The following is a 17,100-nucleotide window of genomic DNA, read 5'->3' as shown; positions in this document are numbered from 1 at the left end:
TAATTCTCCGAAGAATTTCAGAATCAGTATCATGAATCAGATCTCTTTACTACATGCTGCATGGAGAGAAGACCCGAAGTGTTCTCTGTAGTCCTCCAAATGTTTCCGACTTAAATACAACAGTGTAGAGGTCACATACTTTTACGACAGTTGGTAATTACTCCTTCCTTACCACCTTCCTGTCTAATGGTGTCACTGGGGACTCTTGTGAATTCCTTGTGTGTCTGTGAGCAGATTAGATCATAACTGGTAAAACAAGTTCAACCCACACACAGAAGAACTGGCTGAACAGCTGATGTAAATGACAGCTTGTCGCACTGTCAGTGATAATGGTACTGTATGTAGTCATCAGATAGACACATGGAGACAGGTGAGGCTGGAGACAACACATGATGCCATCAACTGTGCAGGGAATATTTCAACAATGTTGAGTAAAATTAGTCTCGAGCTCCGTACGTGTGCAGACCACACAACAAGTTCAACTCGTGTGACTATCTATAAGAACATCACAGCAGATATCCAAGCCTTTCAACAACAAACATGTCACATTCTTATCTTTTTTATCTTTTTTTTTTTTTATGGATAATGTTTCAACAAACTACCTGTCATACATTAAAGCCTACTTCAACTATGTACCAGCCTCATTAAACTGAATAAAGCTAAATATGTCAGGTGATTAAACTGCAGTTGTTCAACCACTGAAGCAGAAATCACACGCCTGTGCACATTTTGTTCGTGCCAATGAACACATCTTCAGCCCTCCACAGCCCAAGTTGTTGGCTCATTCTTATTTATTTGAAAAAATAGTATTAAGGTGCCTGATTTTGTAAGAGTGGGAAAAGAAATGACGGTTCAAACTGTTCCAGCTTCCCACTCTTCAAAAGTTGAAACCACAAGTTCAGAAAGGTGAAATTATCAGTTTGCACGGCTGGTCAGGTTTTCACGTTTATTAATCAACAGGATTTTATTGTCCCACAGGATATCAAGAACCTTAAAACATGAGACGCTAATAACGCCTGTAATCTGACCATCAGATCCACAGTCATGGAAACTAATCTCTTTCCTTCATGCAGGATCATGCGTCCAGATGACGCCAACATTGTGGGGAACGTCCACGGCGGCATCATCCTCAAGATGATTGAGGAAGCTGGATGCATCATCGGCACGCGGCACTGCAACACACAGAATGGGGTAAGAAACCCTGACTATATTCAGACCCACTCTAAATTAAAATAGGAATGTTGTTATAAGGTTCATTTTAAGCAGCTGTCCTGAAGTGATGTTCCTTTTCAAGACATATAAACTTTATAATAACGCTTTATAATAACCATCATCACCATGAAATGCTTTTTAAACCATTTTATTAAGCAGTTGTAAAGGTTTAAAAGCATCAGTTCCAACTTTATAATGGCTGTCCAAATAGTGCTTAGAAACATCAGTTGCAACTTTACAGTAAACACTTGCCAAATTTACCATTTATTAATGATGGTAATAATTAGCCTTACCAAAAAAAAGGAATTACTATCATTACTTTCATTGACCATTTTTTCAATCAATTTGGAAAAGATGATAAGAAGAAAATAAATTAAGATTCAGTAAACTAATAACCTTCATTGGGAAAAATAAAGTTTTGGTAGAGTTGTGTGTAATGGGTCATTGCTTTACTTTAGTATTTAAAGCTAAAAAGCTTTTAGAGCCACTGCTATAGAGAACATAAAATGTTCTCCAGCAGTAAAAATAGTTGATAGTATACGATAGTCTCATTAGTCGTGCATTAATATAGTTTTTATTCAGTTTTGCCTCACCCAGTGTTGTTTACCTTCTCGCTGACTCGGTTTTCATTTTCACCTGGTGAACTTTAACCGACTTTTGACTTGCATCATTCGATTGTCATCTCACATGCAACGAGAATGTTGTCATGTTGTGCTGTTCAGATGTCACTGTTCAGATAAGACTAAGACAAACACATTTTTGGACATCTTACCAAGGTTACAGAGTGCTACTGAAATAGTCCTTCATTCAATAGTCCATTCCATTCCTTTGTATTTTTATTATGCTGTACAATATTTATGAATGTTTTCACCTCAAATTCAGTCTCTGGGGTTTATGTGAAGTGGTTATGTCATGGTATATGTATTTTCAAGTCAGTGGTACCATCACAAACAATTAATCAATTAAACTTTATTTCTATCACACCTCTCATACACACAGGTTAGTACATAGTCAAAGTGCTTTACAGACGAGTAATAAGTAATAAGAGCACACACATGTCAACAGTAAAAAAATCACACTTTGTGACAACCTTCCTTTAAACTACATTATTTAAGACAGGCAAGTTCAGAATTTGGGGCAGTCACATTTTGTTCTGACGTCTGTGATTAACTGATTTTGAAGCATTTAAAGCACAAAGAACTATTTCACGTTTACACTTTGAACAGCTGCTTCACATAAAAACAGCCCGTGTGAGCCAGGTCATCATAATCAGTTATAAAGTATTGTCTGTCATGTCTGTGCTTAAGATCTGAGTGTCTCTGTCCCTGCCTGTCTTTTTACGCTGATAGAAAAGTTGCACATATTTTGTGTGTATTATGTATTTATCTTTAAAAGACATCATGGTACCTTTAAACCTGTCTGATTAGTGTCTCTATGGTGTTGCACTGGAGATACTGTGGTCAGTAGATTTATACCATCTCCACTCCTGAATCTTCACCTGGCTTTGCACTTGCTCACTCTTAATGAGTTAAACGTAGTTCAGATGTGTTGTCTGGCACAGACTTTGTTCCTTTTCTTGCCTCCTAACACAGTTGTAGATATCATTAGTTTCAGGTGAGATACATTTTTTAAGGGCGGTAAGTTTTCCATTTTATAGTTGCTTTTTTACTCTACAGCACAAAATGACCCCATTAGAGCAGAAGTGGATTTACAGGATAAATATGTAATAACATTTTGTTGTAAATAACCAGTGGGTAGCGATGAAAGTGATTTTTGTATAGAGTCACTTTTTCTCTAATGTTGTGAAGTTTAAAGTTTGCTGTTTCTCCTCACAAGGATCGCTGTTTGGCCGCTCTGGTTCGGGTGGAGAAGACGGAGTTCCTGTCCCCTGTGTTCATTGGCGAGGTCGCCCACGTCACCGCTGAGATCACTTACACCTCCAAGCACTCACTGGAGGTCCAGGTCAAAGTCATGGCTGAGAACATCCTCACAGGTGACTCATTTTGATTTAAAGTAAAGTACAGTTCAGGCATCACTTTAACTGTTCGAAAATACGTTTAAATTAGTCATAAACTGACATTTTATTCTAGGGGGGGATATTAAAACAATATTAAATATCCATAGTGCTGTTAAACATCCGGTTGGAATATGATGAGTCTACACAATGAACCTGCTGCCTCACCTGTGCAGCAGCGTTCACCTTTAGCCTCATTCTCACCCACATCACTGCAGCGTAGGTGAAAGAATGACAGACGTTCAGGTGATAACACACACTCAATGATACACACCCACTAACACACATACTGTAGACAAATATTTGTCACCTCCGGTACATGCTGTAAATAACTGGGGCTTTTCATTACTGGTTACTCTGTTGGTTATTTTGTCTATTTAATACATGTATTATTTGTTATATAAAATGACATAATGAATCATAATTTTCTTAAAGACCAATAAGCAGTCTTGAAGTCTCTCTTTGCTAAAAGTGTGACAAGGAAGGGAGGCTAAGTAGAATCTAGTAAAAGGGGCACTTTCTTATAGTTTCAATCATTTTTGTCCAAATCTTTCACTGTGTCAGGTCAAATCAGTGTAATATCATGTACTTTAATCTCAGAGTCTGCTTGTTCCCTTGATTGTCAGACAAGCTCAAGATGTCAGTTAATAGCAACCATGCATTATTCCATAAGTCCACTACCCGCAGATATGCAGTCATTCTGTCAGTGTTGTCGGAGAGTGTGACACGAGAAATGTTCAGTCACCCGTAGTCACAGAATCAACGTACTGCAGTTTTGATGTACGTATGCTAATTTATTTGACAGATTCTTCATACTGTTTTTCAATCCTGTTCCTGGGGCCCCCTGCCCAGAAAGTTTTAGATGTTTCCCTGCTCTCACACACCTGATTAAAACGATAACTGAGTTATTATTATCAGTGGGTAATATTCTACAGTATAATTTACATTTGTCTTATAATGGATGATTTTCCCCACACATCAGTGTATTAAGTGTTCATTAAATGACATGTTTGACTATTAAAAACTGAAAAATTGTGACAAGATCATAAAACACACACTTACAGTATATTGCTCCGTGGTGTTTCTAAATCACACAGCTGAAACCGTTTCCCTTCCTTTCCACTTTACAAGTGCAGTTTGACAAACACAGGTGGTCCTAATAACAGTAACGACGACTCAAGTGTCTCAGAAAGTCATGACGGTGTGACAGTGAGCCCGCATGAGCAATACAAGGACCCTGAAACTGAAGCAGCTAAATGGAGTTCAGCCATGATTAATTGTGTTATTTGGACCAGTGCTTTTCATACACTGAAGTCGTAATGTCTCCCTGTTTTATCCCTTTTATCGGTGTGTCGACTGTAGAGAAGACAGGAAATTAAAAAACATCTGCTCCACCAGTTTTTACACCCTGCTGCACCAAACTTCATACCCTCATGATTTGCGCCGGTTCTTTGTCACCTGCGATGTGTGTGCAGAGACAGCTCTGACCCTGCAGAATGCCGCATGCATCTACAGTTTCTCATTTGATTTTATTACATTTGTCAGGCAGAGTCATTTTTGCTGCAGGTTGCCATGTTTCATCTGACTGTAAAGCACAAAATTCATATCAGTTAGTGCCATGAATTTGGCTAAATTTGGGCTGGAAAACTTATGTTGAAGCTAGTGTGGAATCATTAGTGTAATTCGGTCACTTACTCTCATTATATGCAAGTCAAGTATTCACATTACCCACTATCCCATTGTCATTTGTTTGTATTTCTGGACATTTCTTTTATTGTTTTAAAAATCCCCTCCCTGCGATGTTCTGCTGTTTGAACAGTAGAGGGCAGCACACATTCAGTAACTCTCTCTTGACAAGCATGGCAGATGAAACACAGCTTTCATGAGGCGGTGCAGTACAAGCTGTGACAGGGGAATAGAGTCTAAGAGCCATGTTGGTTTCTAGTTTGCAAACTGATGCAGTCTGTAATTCTCGTTTATTATGAAGATATGTGCACATTTGATGTACACATTAAAACACACAGATCTATATCAGCAGGCTTACATACACACACTGCCCTGAGTCCCTTGAGTAAAGACGGAGGGAGGATCACATTGGGCTGACCCAGCGTTATCTCTGGACCTTTAAATGTCAGTGGCAACAGCGATGCACCGACTGTCTGCAATTAACCGAATGTAATCTTCTGAATGTACTGTTACTGCTTTAATTCATGGCAAACTGGGAGAGATGATATTACACCTTTAAAGAAGTATAGCCACGCAATATATAATGGTAGAGCTGGTTGTGAATGAGTTCTGTAGCATAGGGGCAGTTTCCTGACATGTTTCAAAGGAAACCTTACTTTGTGTATATTTTTTGATGGATCTGTAGTTAGAAGGTACTGTAACATCAGGACAACCTGTCCGTCTACAACAGAGTGAGATGGGCAGGGGACGAGACAGACTGAGGGAGAGCAGGGGGGTGAGACAGATGTGAGGCGAGAGGCAGACAGGCACATCGATGGGCAGAGAGACAGCAGAAAGAGCAAGAAAGAGTGAGAGAAGGGTAGAGATAGAAAGAAGGAAAGGAGGTGTGAGAAACAAAAGAAATATCCCCTAGACAGCCGTTGCCCTAGCAACAGGCTTGTACTGGTTGGTTGGCTGGTTGCTGGGCTGGAAGCAGGTTGATGGAGGCGGAGGCAGAGATATGAGATGACAGGTGGAGAGCAGCGTACGTTACATGCAGGCATCGGCATGGACAGCCTGCTACAGCACACGGCCTGTCAAGAAGGACCCCAAAGAGGGGCGATCAGGAAAAGAGCCAATGGAAAGAAGGCATTGAACGCACCGTTTTGTTTGCTGCACATCAGAGGGATTGTGATTCAGGGCTGTGAAAATAAAATAATAGGGCTGCACTAATGATAATTTTTTACTGTTTATTAATCTGTTGATCATTTCATCGATTCATCAATTTGTTGTTTGTTCTATAAAATGTCAGAAAATGATGAAAAATGTTGATCCAAAGCCCAAGATGGCGCCCTCGAGTGTCTTATTTTGTCCACAACTCAAACATACTCAGTTCACTATCACAGACAAGTAAAGAAACAAGAAAATAATCAAAGCTAAGAAGCTGAAATCAGAGGATTTTAACTTTTCTTTCTTAAACAATGAATCAGTTCAAAATAGTTGGTGATTAATTTAATAGTTGTCAACTAATCGATGAATCAATTAATCTTTACAGCTCTACAACATAACATGGGCAACATATATTTGTGCAAAACAAAGTAAGAAACAAAGTTAAAGCATATTTAAACTTTTTTCTGTTAAATTAGCACACATTTCACCATATTAACAGTTTATGTTAAAAAAGGGTTGTGCATTATTCTGTAATAGAATAAAATTAAATTAAAACAGATGCAGGTCACTTGATCAGCCATTTCTCAGCCTTACAATGAATATGTTTTAGAATCAGAAAATAACCAACAGCCAACATTTTCAGTGCTGTTTGTAGTTAAGAAGTGCACAGCTGTGCATATATGAAACAAAAAAAAAAAAAATAGAGTTAACAGTCTGAAGTCTAAGTGTAGGTTCACTGTCAGGGCAGTGTGGGTGTAGCTTTGTACTTTGCTGTTGAGCTCTCTGGAGGTTGTGTGGGTACAAACACAACATCTGTGATGGGATTTGCTCATTTTCTGGCCCAATTTACATATACACGATATCTGTCACCCTGATTCATAAAGTATGTGACATCACCTTGTGTCAGTCTAACAAAAAGAAGAAAAAAAAACAACATATATTAACTATTAATCCAGATTTAGGAAAATGAATTACAGTTGAGATTATTTTTGCAGGACTATTTGTCCTGAGTGAGCAGATTAGTTTGTGTCCTGAAATCAGAAACACAGGCTGCCTCGGCACAAGGAGAGCCAGAGGAGAGGCAGCACCTTGGTGGTCTATTAGGTCATACTGTAGCTACAGGAAGTAGGTCACATTTGTATAAATGTATGGGTGTGTGCATCTGAGTTGACACAGCTGTTATCTGTATGAATGTATGGATGCCTGTGTGCTTCTGTGGATTTATTTTTATCCAAACCTTGGAAGAATTGTTCATTCATATTCACAGTATGTGGAGCTGTGTAAATAAATGATTGTGAGTGCATGTTTTGTGTGCATGTTTCGGTTTTAGATGGTGGATTTGTGCAGGAGCTCATCCAATGTCAATAACTGTGAGAAAGGTTTATGATAAATGTGTGTTTCTCTTTGCACTTTGCATTTAGATGCATCATTTTGCGGATGTGTGTTTGCGTTTGCATGGTGGGTGTGCACGTCCATACTGTATACATGCATGTGTGTGCATGGGTTTGTGTGTGTGATTTCATCAGTGTTTGGCCCTTTAAAAGGTTCCTGCGGGGCCGAGGGGGAAGAGAAGATAACGGGAGCAGACATTATTTGCTTCTGTCATGTCGGCTTAGCATCAGACCTCACACACTGTGGCCCAGTCAGACACGGACGCCAAGTGGATGTACCTGCACACATGCTCCAACACGACGCGCTCACGTACCCAACACATACTGACACACACATGCGGTTGTGGAGGGACAACCTGCGTGCATACAGAGCCTGATAAGCGCATCCTGACACATTCTGCATAGAAGAAGTCACACACCTACATTCTCACACCCACGCAGATGCACACTGAGCACACACACTTCCCTTCTCTCTAAAAGAAGTCTCACACTGAGGCAGGACTGGCAGGCTTGTACACACAGATCTTTTCTCAGGCAAATTATTGAAGGATGGCTTGAACAGGAACACTGAATGTTCCTGTTGGTTGCAGAATCCCAGATGTTGTTTCTGTTTTTATTTTTATGCACCTTTTTGCACGTTAGGAGGATCTGCATTTGCGCAGCAATGCATGTTTTTGCAGCTTCGTCTGTTTACGTGCATGCACCTTGCGCTGTGCGTCAGTATGTATATTATGGTCTGTGTGCATGCATCTTTGTATTCATGCATTCATGTTTATGCCACATGTGTGTGCGTGTTGGGGGAGGAGGCAGGCATCCAGGTTCCACACTCAGTCAGGCAGCATCTCGTCAGGCAGGCCTCAGTCACGGCCCCCCAGGGGAAGGCTGCCTACTGTGGGCACGAGCCGTGATGATTGTCCCCGCTGGGGGGATTGCACATGCGCACTAACTTACACACATGCGCACTCATACACATACCCACACACATCGGCACACACAGATTTGCATGTACCCATGTATGAAGAAACATACATGAAGATAAACGTACATACCTAGAAAACTGCACACAGTCACAATCACACACACGCATCCTAGGTGATGTATACAGCATGTACACACACACACACACACACATACACAATAAGGCATTTGTGCACACAGGCACAAAGATCTGCTACCACACTTGGGACAAACACACATGCACCCAAAAGTCCCACAGAGGTAATAATGCTTGTGTTGCATGCACACTCAGGCACATATTTGCATAAACAAGGCACACACACATCGTGCCACCTCAACACACACACACACACACACGCGCACACACACACACACACACACACACACACACACACACACACACACACACACACACATGCATAGACAGAGCTGAGAGCAATGCATTGTGGGTTGAGGCTTAAAATAAGCATGACAGTTCCTTCCATGATCCTGGTGGGTCACACAACTGCACTAACTCAACGAGTGCGACATGAACACACACACACATACACTAACAATCAACAGAGTATTGTTTGTTTGTATTAGTTATTTTAGTCAAATAAGTCGTTAATGCCCACCAGCAGGAGGAAAAAGATTGTGACATGATGTAAGCAATGAATAAAATATGTAAAAACTAAAAAAAAATACTGTAAGACCTTTAACTATTAAGTATGAGGCCAGCTTGACTTTTGGAGCACGGAAGAATTTCCTGAGGGCAAAGCTGAGGTCTGTAACAGCACAGACAACACTACGGCACATTAAAGGTCGTCTGGGTACAACAGAAAAGTAGATTTGTGCAAAATCACTGCGCAATCCATCGAGTGAGGAGTAGCTTTTTGTTTCTTTTTGTTTCTTCTTGAGAAAAGAGATGAAGTCTTGTACAGCTGAAATATACCTTAATGCTTGAATGGAGTATTGGATATCCCCTTTCAGTCAAAATGCTCCATCCCGATGCTCTACTTCATCTGTTCCTATCAGGCTGTACCAGCCCACAGTGGGGCTGTATTGTAGTTAAACGTAATGGAGCCTTGGCTCAGCACAATGGAAAATCTGTGGTTTTGATCATTGTGATCAAGCACTAAGAACGCTCCTCGCTACACTGTCTCTGAGCCTGGAAAGGGCTTTTCAGGAAGGGGAAAAGAAAACAAGGGAGTTTTTCTGCTCAGAGGAAGAATGAAGGGTAGCGGGTACAAGCCAAAGGGGAGAGCAGCGAGGTGAACGAGTAAAATACAGCGATAAATCATGTGAAACTGCTCAAGGTGAACGGAAAAAGGAAGAGATTGTTGAGAAAGAGAGTAGAAAAAATGGAGGAAAGGAACAGCTAGATGAGAGATTTGAGATCTTAGGGGAGTGAGGACTGGGATTCGGGACTGTTGTGCATTTAGGAAATTTCAAGAATGGTATGAAGTAATGATTGATGCCTTAAACTTAGATTAAAGGGGATTGGATGATGCAGTGCTGGAGGGACTTTTCCCCACTTAAGCACCCATGTGAATACTCAAATCAGTCCCCAAAAAGGCTCTAATTTATAATTAAATATGACGGAGCGTAGTGTTTGGGAATTCTGCTGCCTATCATATAGTTAAAAAAAGCCTGTGTGTCTAAGTCTGCTCCACAACAGCCACTGATCCTATTTGTTTTGTAGATCATGTCTAATTTGCTGGATTTTTGTCCTGCAATCTGCTGAAAGTTGAGAATTTTGGAGTTTGACTTGTTTTGTACTTTCTGTTTCCTGTAAAATCAGCCGAGTGTAGTTTGATATGTACGCTGTGAAGTATCCTTCCTCTCACATGCTGTTCTTGCACGTTGCTGCACTCAAAGGACTGCTGCACCAATATACCATCAATTAAAAAAAAGGACCTGCCACCGCCAGGTGCCATTTGTCTCAGCTGTCATCACAGCCGCCACAGTGTCCTTTAACATTCATGGAGCTCTTTGTTCTAAAGCTGCCGCCGGATGAACTTGAAAAACCGTGCACAGAGTCACTGAGCTCTTAGCCAGTTTATGGAGCATTGTGCCATCGAGTGAGGAAATTTGATTGAGCAGATTTGTGGAGCTTGTGTTCGGGGTGGATGCAGCCAAAAACCTTCCTATTCACTAATTCATTAATACTTACTAAGCAAGCCAGCTGTCCCACCAGCTACTTCATACTGCTCCCTCGAGACTGAATCCAGATTTCTGTCATCACATAGAAACCAACATATACAAGAAACCCATTCGTCACGATTGATAGGGATGAGGATGAGGATATAAGATTTTATCGAAGATCTTAAAAAAAAATATTCTCACAGGAGTGACTTGAAAAATGTCTACCTCAATAATATTCAGTCTTATATTGATTTACTGATTGATCTTGAATTGCTGGGGGAGCCTGCATCCTGCTGATCATTTCAAAATCCTCAGCCTGTCACCATGTCTGGAGGCTTGTCATTCCCATTGTGTACTCATCAAAAAAACGTAAAATTTGATGTGTGTAGATACTATGGATACCAAACTAAAGAACGACAGGGAGATGAGGTGTCCACCATTTATTTATCCTTTATTTATGCAGGAGGACGTGATGCAAGAAAGATATCTGTCCCTTAACGGAGACCTTTTATGCCTTTTCATTTTTTTCCTTTCCTTCAGTGTTTTTATATAGCTTTCTGTGCCTGTACAAGACCTTGAAAGGTCAAGGTCCGCCCCAAGAGAAGCTCCTCTCTCCCACAGAAAACACTGCTCCTGAAACGCCTCGTCAGTTAACCCTAACCGCCTTTAATCCTGTGACTTTGTGACATCTCACTATGTCACAGAGTCACATATAATTTATGCCTAGTGGCTAGTTTGGCGCGTAAGAATTTATTTAACACATGTTCTCTGTTGTAGTCAGCAGTGCAGACTCAGGCATGTGTGAGCTGACCAATCAGAGCAGACTGGGTATTTGGGAGAAGAGGCCTTAAAGAGACAGGAGCTAAAACAGAGCATTTCAGACAGAGGGGGAATACAGTGCTGCAGCACTGGACAGTATGAGAAAACTGATGTGTTTTTTGAGCACTAAAGCACGTAAACCTATTCTTGCAGTAACCAAAATAAAATTATGAACCTGGAAATGAGCATAATATGTCTCCTGTATGTTTTAGTGCAATTATTTTATGACATTTTTCACAATCCAGTCCCATGCCTTGTTGTGATAAATATTCTACATAAGGGCTGCATAATTAATCGAAATTTTATCTCAAATTGCAGTTTCTTCAAGAGCAATATCCAATCACACAAGCTTAGATTTTTTGATAAAGGGAAAATGTGTGACAAGACAGCAGTATAGTGAAGTACTATAGTGATGCAGAGATCAGAAATGTCAAATCATCATGATTTTAATAGTTTTTTCAGTGAAAATCAAAATTGTGATGCAAAAATTAATCATTCCCATCACCGCGGATCATATCGCAACATAATATCCGTCAAAACAATGGCAATATGATTTTTTTATTATATTGGGCAGCCCTAGTTTGCATGTAGTGGTGAGCTGCATGTTATGACAGTCTCAAGCATGAGGTGTGATATGTGCTGTTTTTGTAGACACGCTGTAAAGGCGTGAAGATGGCTGCAGTCCAGGCAATGACATGGTCAAACGTTGACATTGTCTTCATTCGATGCAGAGGGATTTGAAATTCAAAGCCAGCTCCCTGGTTACACTCTGGTTAGAAAGGTCACCAGTCGGACTGGGAATGGTTCCCCTCAGTCCCTTTTTCTCTCCTGCTCCTCCTCCTCCTCCTCCTTGTCCTCCTCGTCCTCCTCGTTCTCCTCCTCCCTCCATCCTGAACACAGTTCACTTAAAAGGTCCAGCAGGAGCTAATAATAGACTGGAGTCACTCAGTCTTGGTAGAGTCAAGGATATGTAAATATGCCTTTCTGCTGTGGGCAACTTCCTGGTTGCTGGCAAGGGCAGGAGCCAATGAGAGGAGGAGAGGAGAAGCGCGGTCGGCATGGCAACGCGGCCCGGCTGTCTGCACGGTTTTAACTTGGGTGTAAAATGCAAATGTTGTTCCCCGAGAGTGCCCAGAGCGGCTGCTCTAACTCTCTTCTTTTAACTTTACAATTCCTTGATCTGGACTCACAGAACAAAGTAACGTCACAATTCTTGATTTTCATCAAGGTATTTTTTTAATTGATGAGATGTTTTTATGTCCACGTAGATGCACTGCACATGTATATGTTTCTTTGCATTATAAACAAGTAAGTCTGGGTGAAAATATGGGTTGATAAAGCAAGTGCCAGCAGTCCTAATGAGAAACAGTCAGTCTATCAGATGTTGCAGAAACATGTAAAAGACTTTACGACAGTGATTTCATTTGAACCTGCTGTCTTTAATCTGTGAGCCTCCCTTGCGTGCTATAACAACACAACCTCAAAATAGCCCCCCCTCCCCCCCACACCCCCCTCTCTCTGTTAGCGAATTAAGAGAAAAAGTGTAGGCAGATATCGCTATGGCAACCTCTCTGCCTGATTGCTATGGGATGTGATTTCCACGAGTTTTGTCTTCTGGTCTTCTGGTTCTTAACTTTCTGTAGGAAGGCAGAGCTAATGTTGCAGCCCCCGAACCACCGAAACGTTTCACGCGCTACTGTACATGGAGCTTTATGGAAATGTCAGAGCCTATATTTATTCACAGGAAGCGATATGCGTACTTCACTCATTGATGATGAAGATGGTTTTATATTTAGGGAGTCACAAGAGAGGAGAATCTAAGGGATAAAATGTTTGAGTGACAGCACTTTCAAGATATTCACACACAAGACAAATAATGAATAACATCCAGAAAGAGTTTAAATATCCACAGATAAACCAAAGAAACACCGAAATTGTCCACAACTTTGAAAGGATTTCTAAATGCTCCAATAACGAGCAGATTTACTTTACTTTAGGTACTTTCTTATTACTAAAAGGTAACTTTGCCCCAAAAATGTAAAAATCTGAATAAATTCTCAAGATTTCAGGAGTTTTATTCAACTCCTGTGAATACAATGTAATAATTTATGCACATGTATTAACACCCACATATATTCTGTTTTTATTTTTTTATTTTTTGCAGGACTGAAAGATTGTTGCACTGAATTGAAAACTCGGTCAGCTATAATGGAACAATTCAGACATCTTATATTTTAACACACCAGAGTCGACACCTCACTGACTTATAATGTGATGTAAATATTTGTACTGAGAACCTAATGAGTGAGTTGCCATCCCTCCATTTCTTAATCACAACATGAAAACACAGGATGTTCAGGATTTAGGGATTATGCTAAACCTTGCACTAACCAAGGGACTGCGTTTAGCGAATGTGAGAGTGCGTTCTTCTGAATAGACGTGAATGATTGTCTTTGAACAAAGACCTCATTTGTTTTCTGCTCCTTTGTTTGCAGAAGAAAGACTAATCTTCAGGCAGCGCCTCTGGATTCGTTAAAAACTGGATTGGCTTTTATTGGGGTGTTAATAAAAGCGTCTGTTTTGACAACAGCTGCTTCAAAATTGTTTACCCCATTGTTTGTTTTATTTTAAAGGACGTGTCAAAACTTCTTGCTTGTTGGTGTACAGTCACAAAACTCTGAGAAAATGACATCAGTTTATTTAGTGGAAGGAAGCTTTAAAATGATTGACTGGCATGTTTCTTTGTACAAGAATTCAACCGTCTCTCTCTCTCTCTCTAACTGCAGGTGCCAAAAAGCTGGCCAACAAGGCGGCGCTGTGGTACGTCCCCTGCTCTCTGAAGAACGTCGACAAGATCATGGAGGTGCCGCCCATCAAGGTACATGCAAACTCTTGCTCTGACCTTCATGGACCAAAGTTTGGCATTTCACCTGTCAGCTTCTCTGTCTCTATCTGATTCTGTCCCTCTATATGTATCAGAAATGACCTGATGAGAGGTCAAGATAAGGGACTCCATGAGAGAAACCATCTGGTAAAAGATAAAAATACTCACATTCAACAGTGTGAAAAGTCTGTCTCACTGTCACACGTCTTTTATGTCTTAAGCCCAATTCATGCGGGACTGGTATTACCAGGGGACCTCATGAGATTTAGAAATTACCACGTCATGTGGCGCATTCACATGGGATAAGTGATGTCTGTGTCTCCTGGATGTGATGTCGAGGCTGCGTGTAACACAGACCTTACGTTCTTCAGCAGCCACGTTGTTCACAGTTCAGAGTTGATTTGCCCACTTTCGGCATATGTTAGAAGTATACTGTAAATATACATTTTAAGCTCATTTTTAGATCAAGTAAAAGATGCTTTGTGGCTGTACTTGAATATGGCAGCTTTTTGCTGCTCCTAACCTTCTCTGTCACCACTTCTAAATGTCAATATAGCCGACGTCATAGCACAGCTGTTGACTGCTGTTAAACAGATTATGAGCCGCAGTCAAATTTATTACTTGTTCAGTTGTCTGAGAGAAAACAGATGTTTGAAAGGCAATGCAACCTTCACAGACAATTTAAATGATACTATTTTCCCTTGACCTCTGTGTTTGGTAACTTGCGGTGGAGTTTTTACTTTACAAATTACGGACACGGCAGTTTTGTGCATAAGTTCACACTTATATTCGTTCTGTCTGCAGTATGCCAGTACAGAGCAAGAGGAGGAGGGCAGAAAGCGCTACGAGACTCAGAAGAGTGAGAGACTGGAGACCAAAGCGAGGACTGAAGAGGTGGTGCCACCTCCACCCAACCCAGGTAACATCCTCCCATAAAGTTCTCCAATCAGATCCTAACATGCAGTTAACATACAACAGAAATCTGAGGTATAGGTGATGTTCCTGCTCCCATATGGATTGAAAGAGGATGGAAATATAAGCTGAAATGATTTCTTGACTTAGTGAAAGTGTCATCATGATGCCTGCAAATAATTGAACACCGCCACTTCCCACAGAAGCACTGTGCACGCCTGAATCAATTTCCAGTTTTGATGTTTTTGAGTGTAATAACAGAACATTACGGTACAGGACACCATGTGCTCTTTCATTGTATGTATTTGCATTGCTGTACCTTTTATGACTCGATAAGGAACTGTAGTGTGTTTTTTTAAGTGAATAGTCAGTCAGTCAGTCATCATGACAGTGAAATTAATAACTGATTCTCTATTTTGTCATGCGTACTCAACCACAGAGGATCTACCAAAAGGTATGTTAGCTTGATTGGCAGGTTGCATGTCAATGCAGTGAGGTTTTTGCAGGGCAGCATGTAGTTTCTGCTTGTGTTGGCTTGCATGGGCAAAATACGCACTAGAATGTTCATCAGTGCAGAATTCGAACATTTCTTCACATTTTTTTCATTGTGTGTGTTTGTTTGCATGGCAGAAAAACACTCAGTCGGCTTCAGCCAGTCCAGTCTGATCCATTTGGTGGGCCCCTCTGACTGCACACTACACAGCTATGTTCATGGAGGTGAGTTTAACCATTTCTTTTTTTAATTTCTTGATTATATGTTGAACAGCTGAGCTTGTGTCTTAATTTCAGAAAGTAATGGAGTCAACTGCCTATAACATGTTGCTGAGAACAGGCCTATGTGAAGCTCAACAATTGACCCCAAAAATGATCAAAATTTCAATATGGCCATGTGCGATATCCAAATGTGAAATCTGTTTTATGAGGCTGAAGGTTAAATCTGTGATACAATAGCATTATAGTGAAGTGCTATCATGCCGCAGAGATGCAAATCTTGTTCTCCAGATGTAAGAAAACATGTGTTTGGTGGTACAACCACCAAACACAAAGTCCAACAAATGTCACATCACTATGATTTTATGTTATGTGAAAATGATCATTCCCACTCATCGGGAATCATATCACAATCTTAATCTGTCAAAATATTCACTTGGGCTTTTTTACCATGTTGTGCAGCCCTCGCACAAAGCATATTGATATAAGCAATGAATAAAATGACTACCTGGAATGTGAGACAGGTTATTATACAGAAGTCAAAGAAATCACAACCAACTCTCTGCAGCTCTAAGAAGCTTTTATCCCCTTTTAGCTTATTGTTTTGGTTCTCCCGCTGAGCACTGTGTGGTTGAGTCTTCAAGCTCTCACCACCTCCATGTAAACACTGTCACAGCCAATACCAGAAAACAAGCTCAGACAAGCTGAGCGTGCACTTCCTGCCCAGTGTGGAAAAAAAGAGAGCTGAGATAAAACAGGGACGGATCAAGAAAGTCATTTATCTGGCAGCTGAAATGATGTGTTTTGTTTTTTTGTCTGTGCCTGTGAAAGTAGACATTTCTTTACCAACAGGTTGTATGTTTTTTAAACAAAAATATTTTCTAAATTGCAGCAACCAGTGCATTAAACCCTATATGCTAACAGATGAGGATGATATTCCTTGTCTGGGTAATCTGACCAGCGTGTGTCTGCATTTATCTTTGTATTGTAGAGACCTCTATTCAGACTCACTGACCTTTGTACTCTTTGTCAGCAGGGAGAAAAGGATACAGACTTTCATTGTGAAATGTACTGTATATATTTGTCTGTGCAAGGAACATACAGCACGTCTCTTATAATAGCTACATATATGTGTGTGTTCACTACATACCATAGAGGCTGATGCTGCTTTAATCTCCAGAAAATGTAAATATTTGTGTTACACACCCATATGTGTAACTCACAGGGACATATGCCGA

The 17,100-nt window shown here is 40.6% G+C and overlaps 1 protein-coding gene across 3 annotated transcripts in view; it reads left to right on the top strand.

Annotated features, from left to right (window-relative positions):
* acot7 (acyl-CoA thioesterase 7) overlaps nucleotides 1-17,100 on the top strand; it is a 58,016-nt gene that overhangs the window by 5,453 nt on the left and 35,463 nt on the right. For 2 of the 3 annotated variants that reach the window (XM_084366263.1, XM_084366265.1), the window contains exons 2-7: nucleotides 1,074-1,191; nucleotides 3,049-3,205; nucleotides 14,142-14,233; nucleotides 15,044-15,158; nucleotides 15,591-15,605; nucleotides 15,782-15,868. In XM_084366263.1, coding sequence (XP_084222389.1) covers nucleotides 1,074-1,191; nucleotides 3,049-3,205; nucleotides 14,142-14,233; nucleotides 15,044-15,158; nucleotides 15,591-15,605; nucleotides 15,782-15,868 — 584 coding nt within the window. The remainder of the gene's footprint in view (nucleotides 1-1,073; nucleotides 1,192-3,048; nucleotides 3,206-14,141; nucleotides 14,234-15,043; nucleotides 15,159-15,590; nucleotides 15,606-15,781; nucleotides 15,869-17,100) is intronic. The other variant, XM_084366264.1, reaches the window with a different exon arrangement.

This window comes from Pagrus pagrus (genome assembly GCF_965226575.1).
Source record: "Pagrus pagrus genome assembly, chromosome: 11".
NCBI lineage: Eukaryota > Metazoa > Chordata > Actinopteri > Spariformes > Sparidae > Pagrus > Pagrus pagrus.
This window is presented reverse-complemented; position numbering and strand designations above follow the sequence as displayed.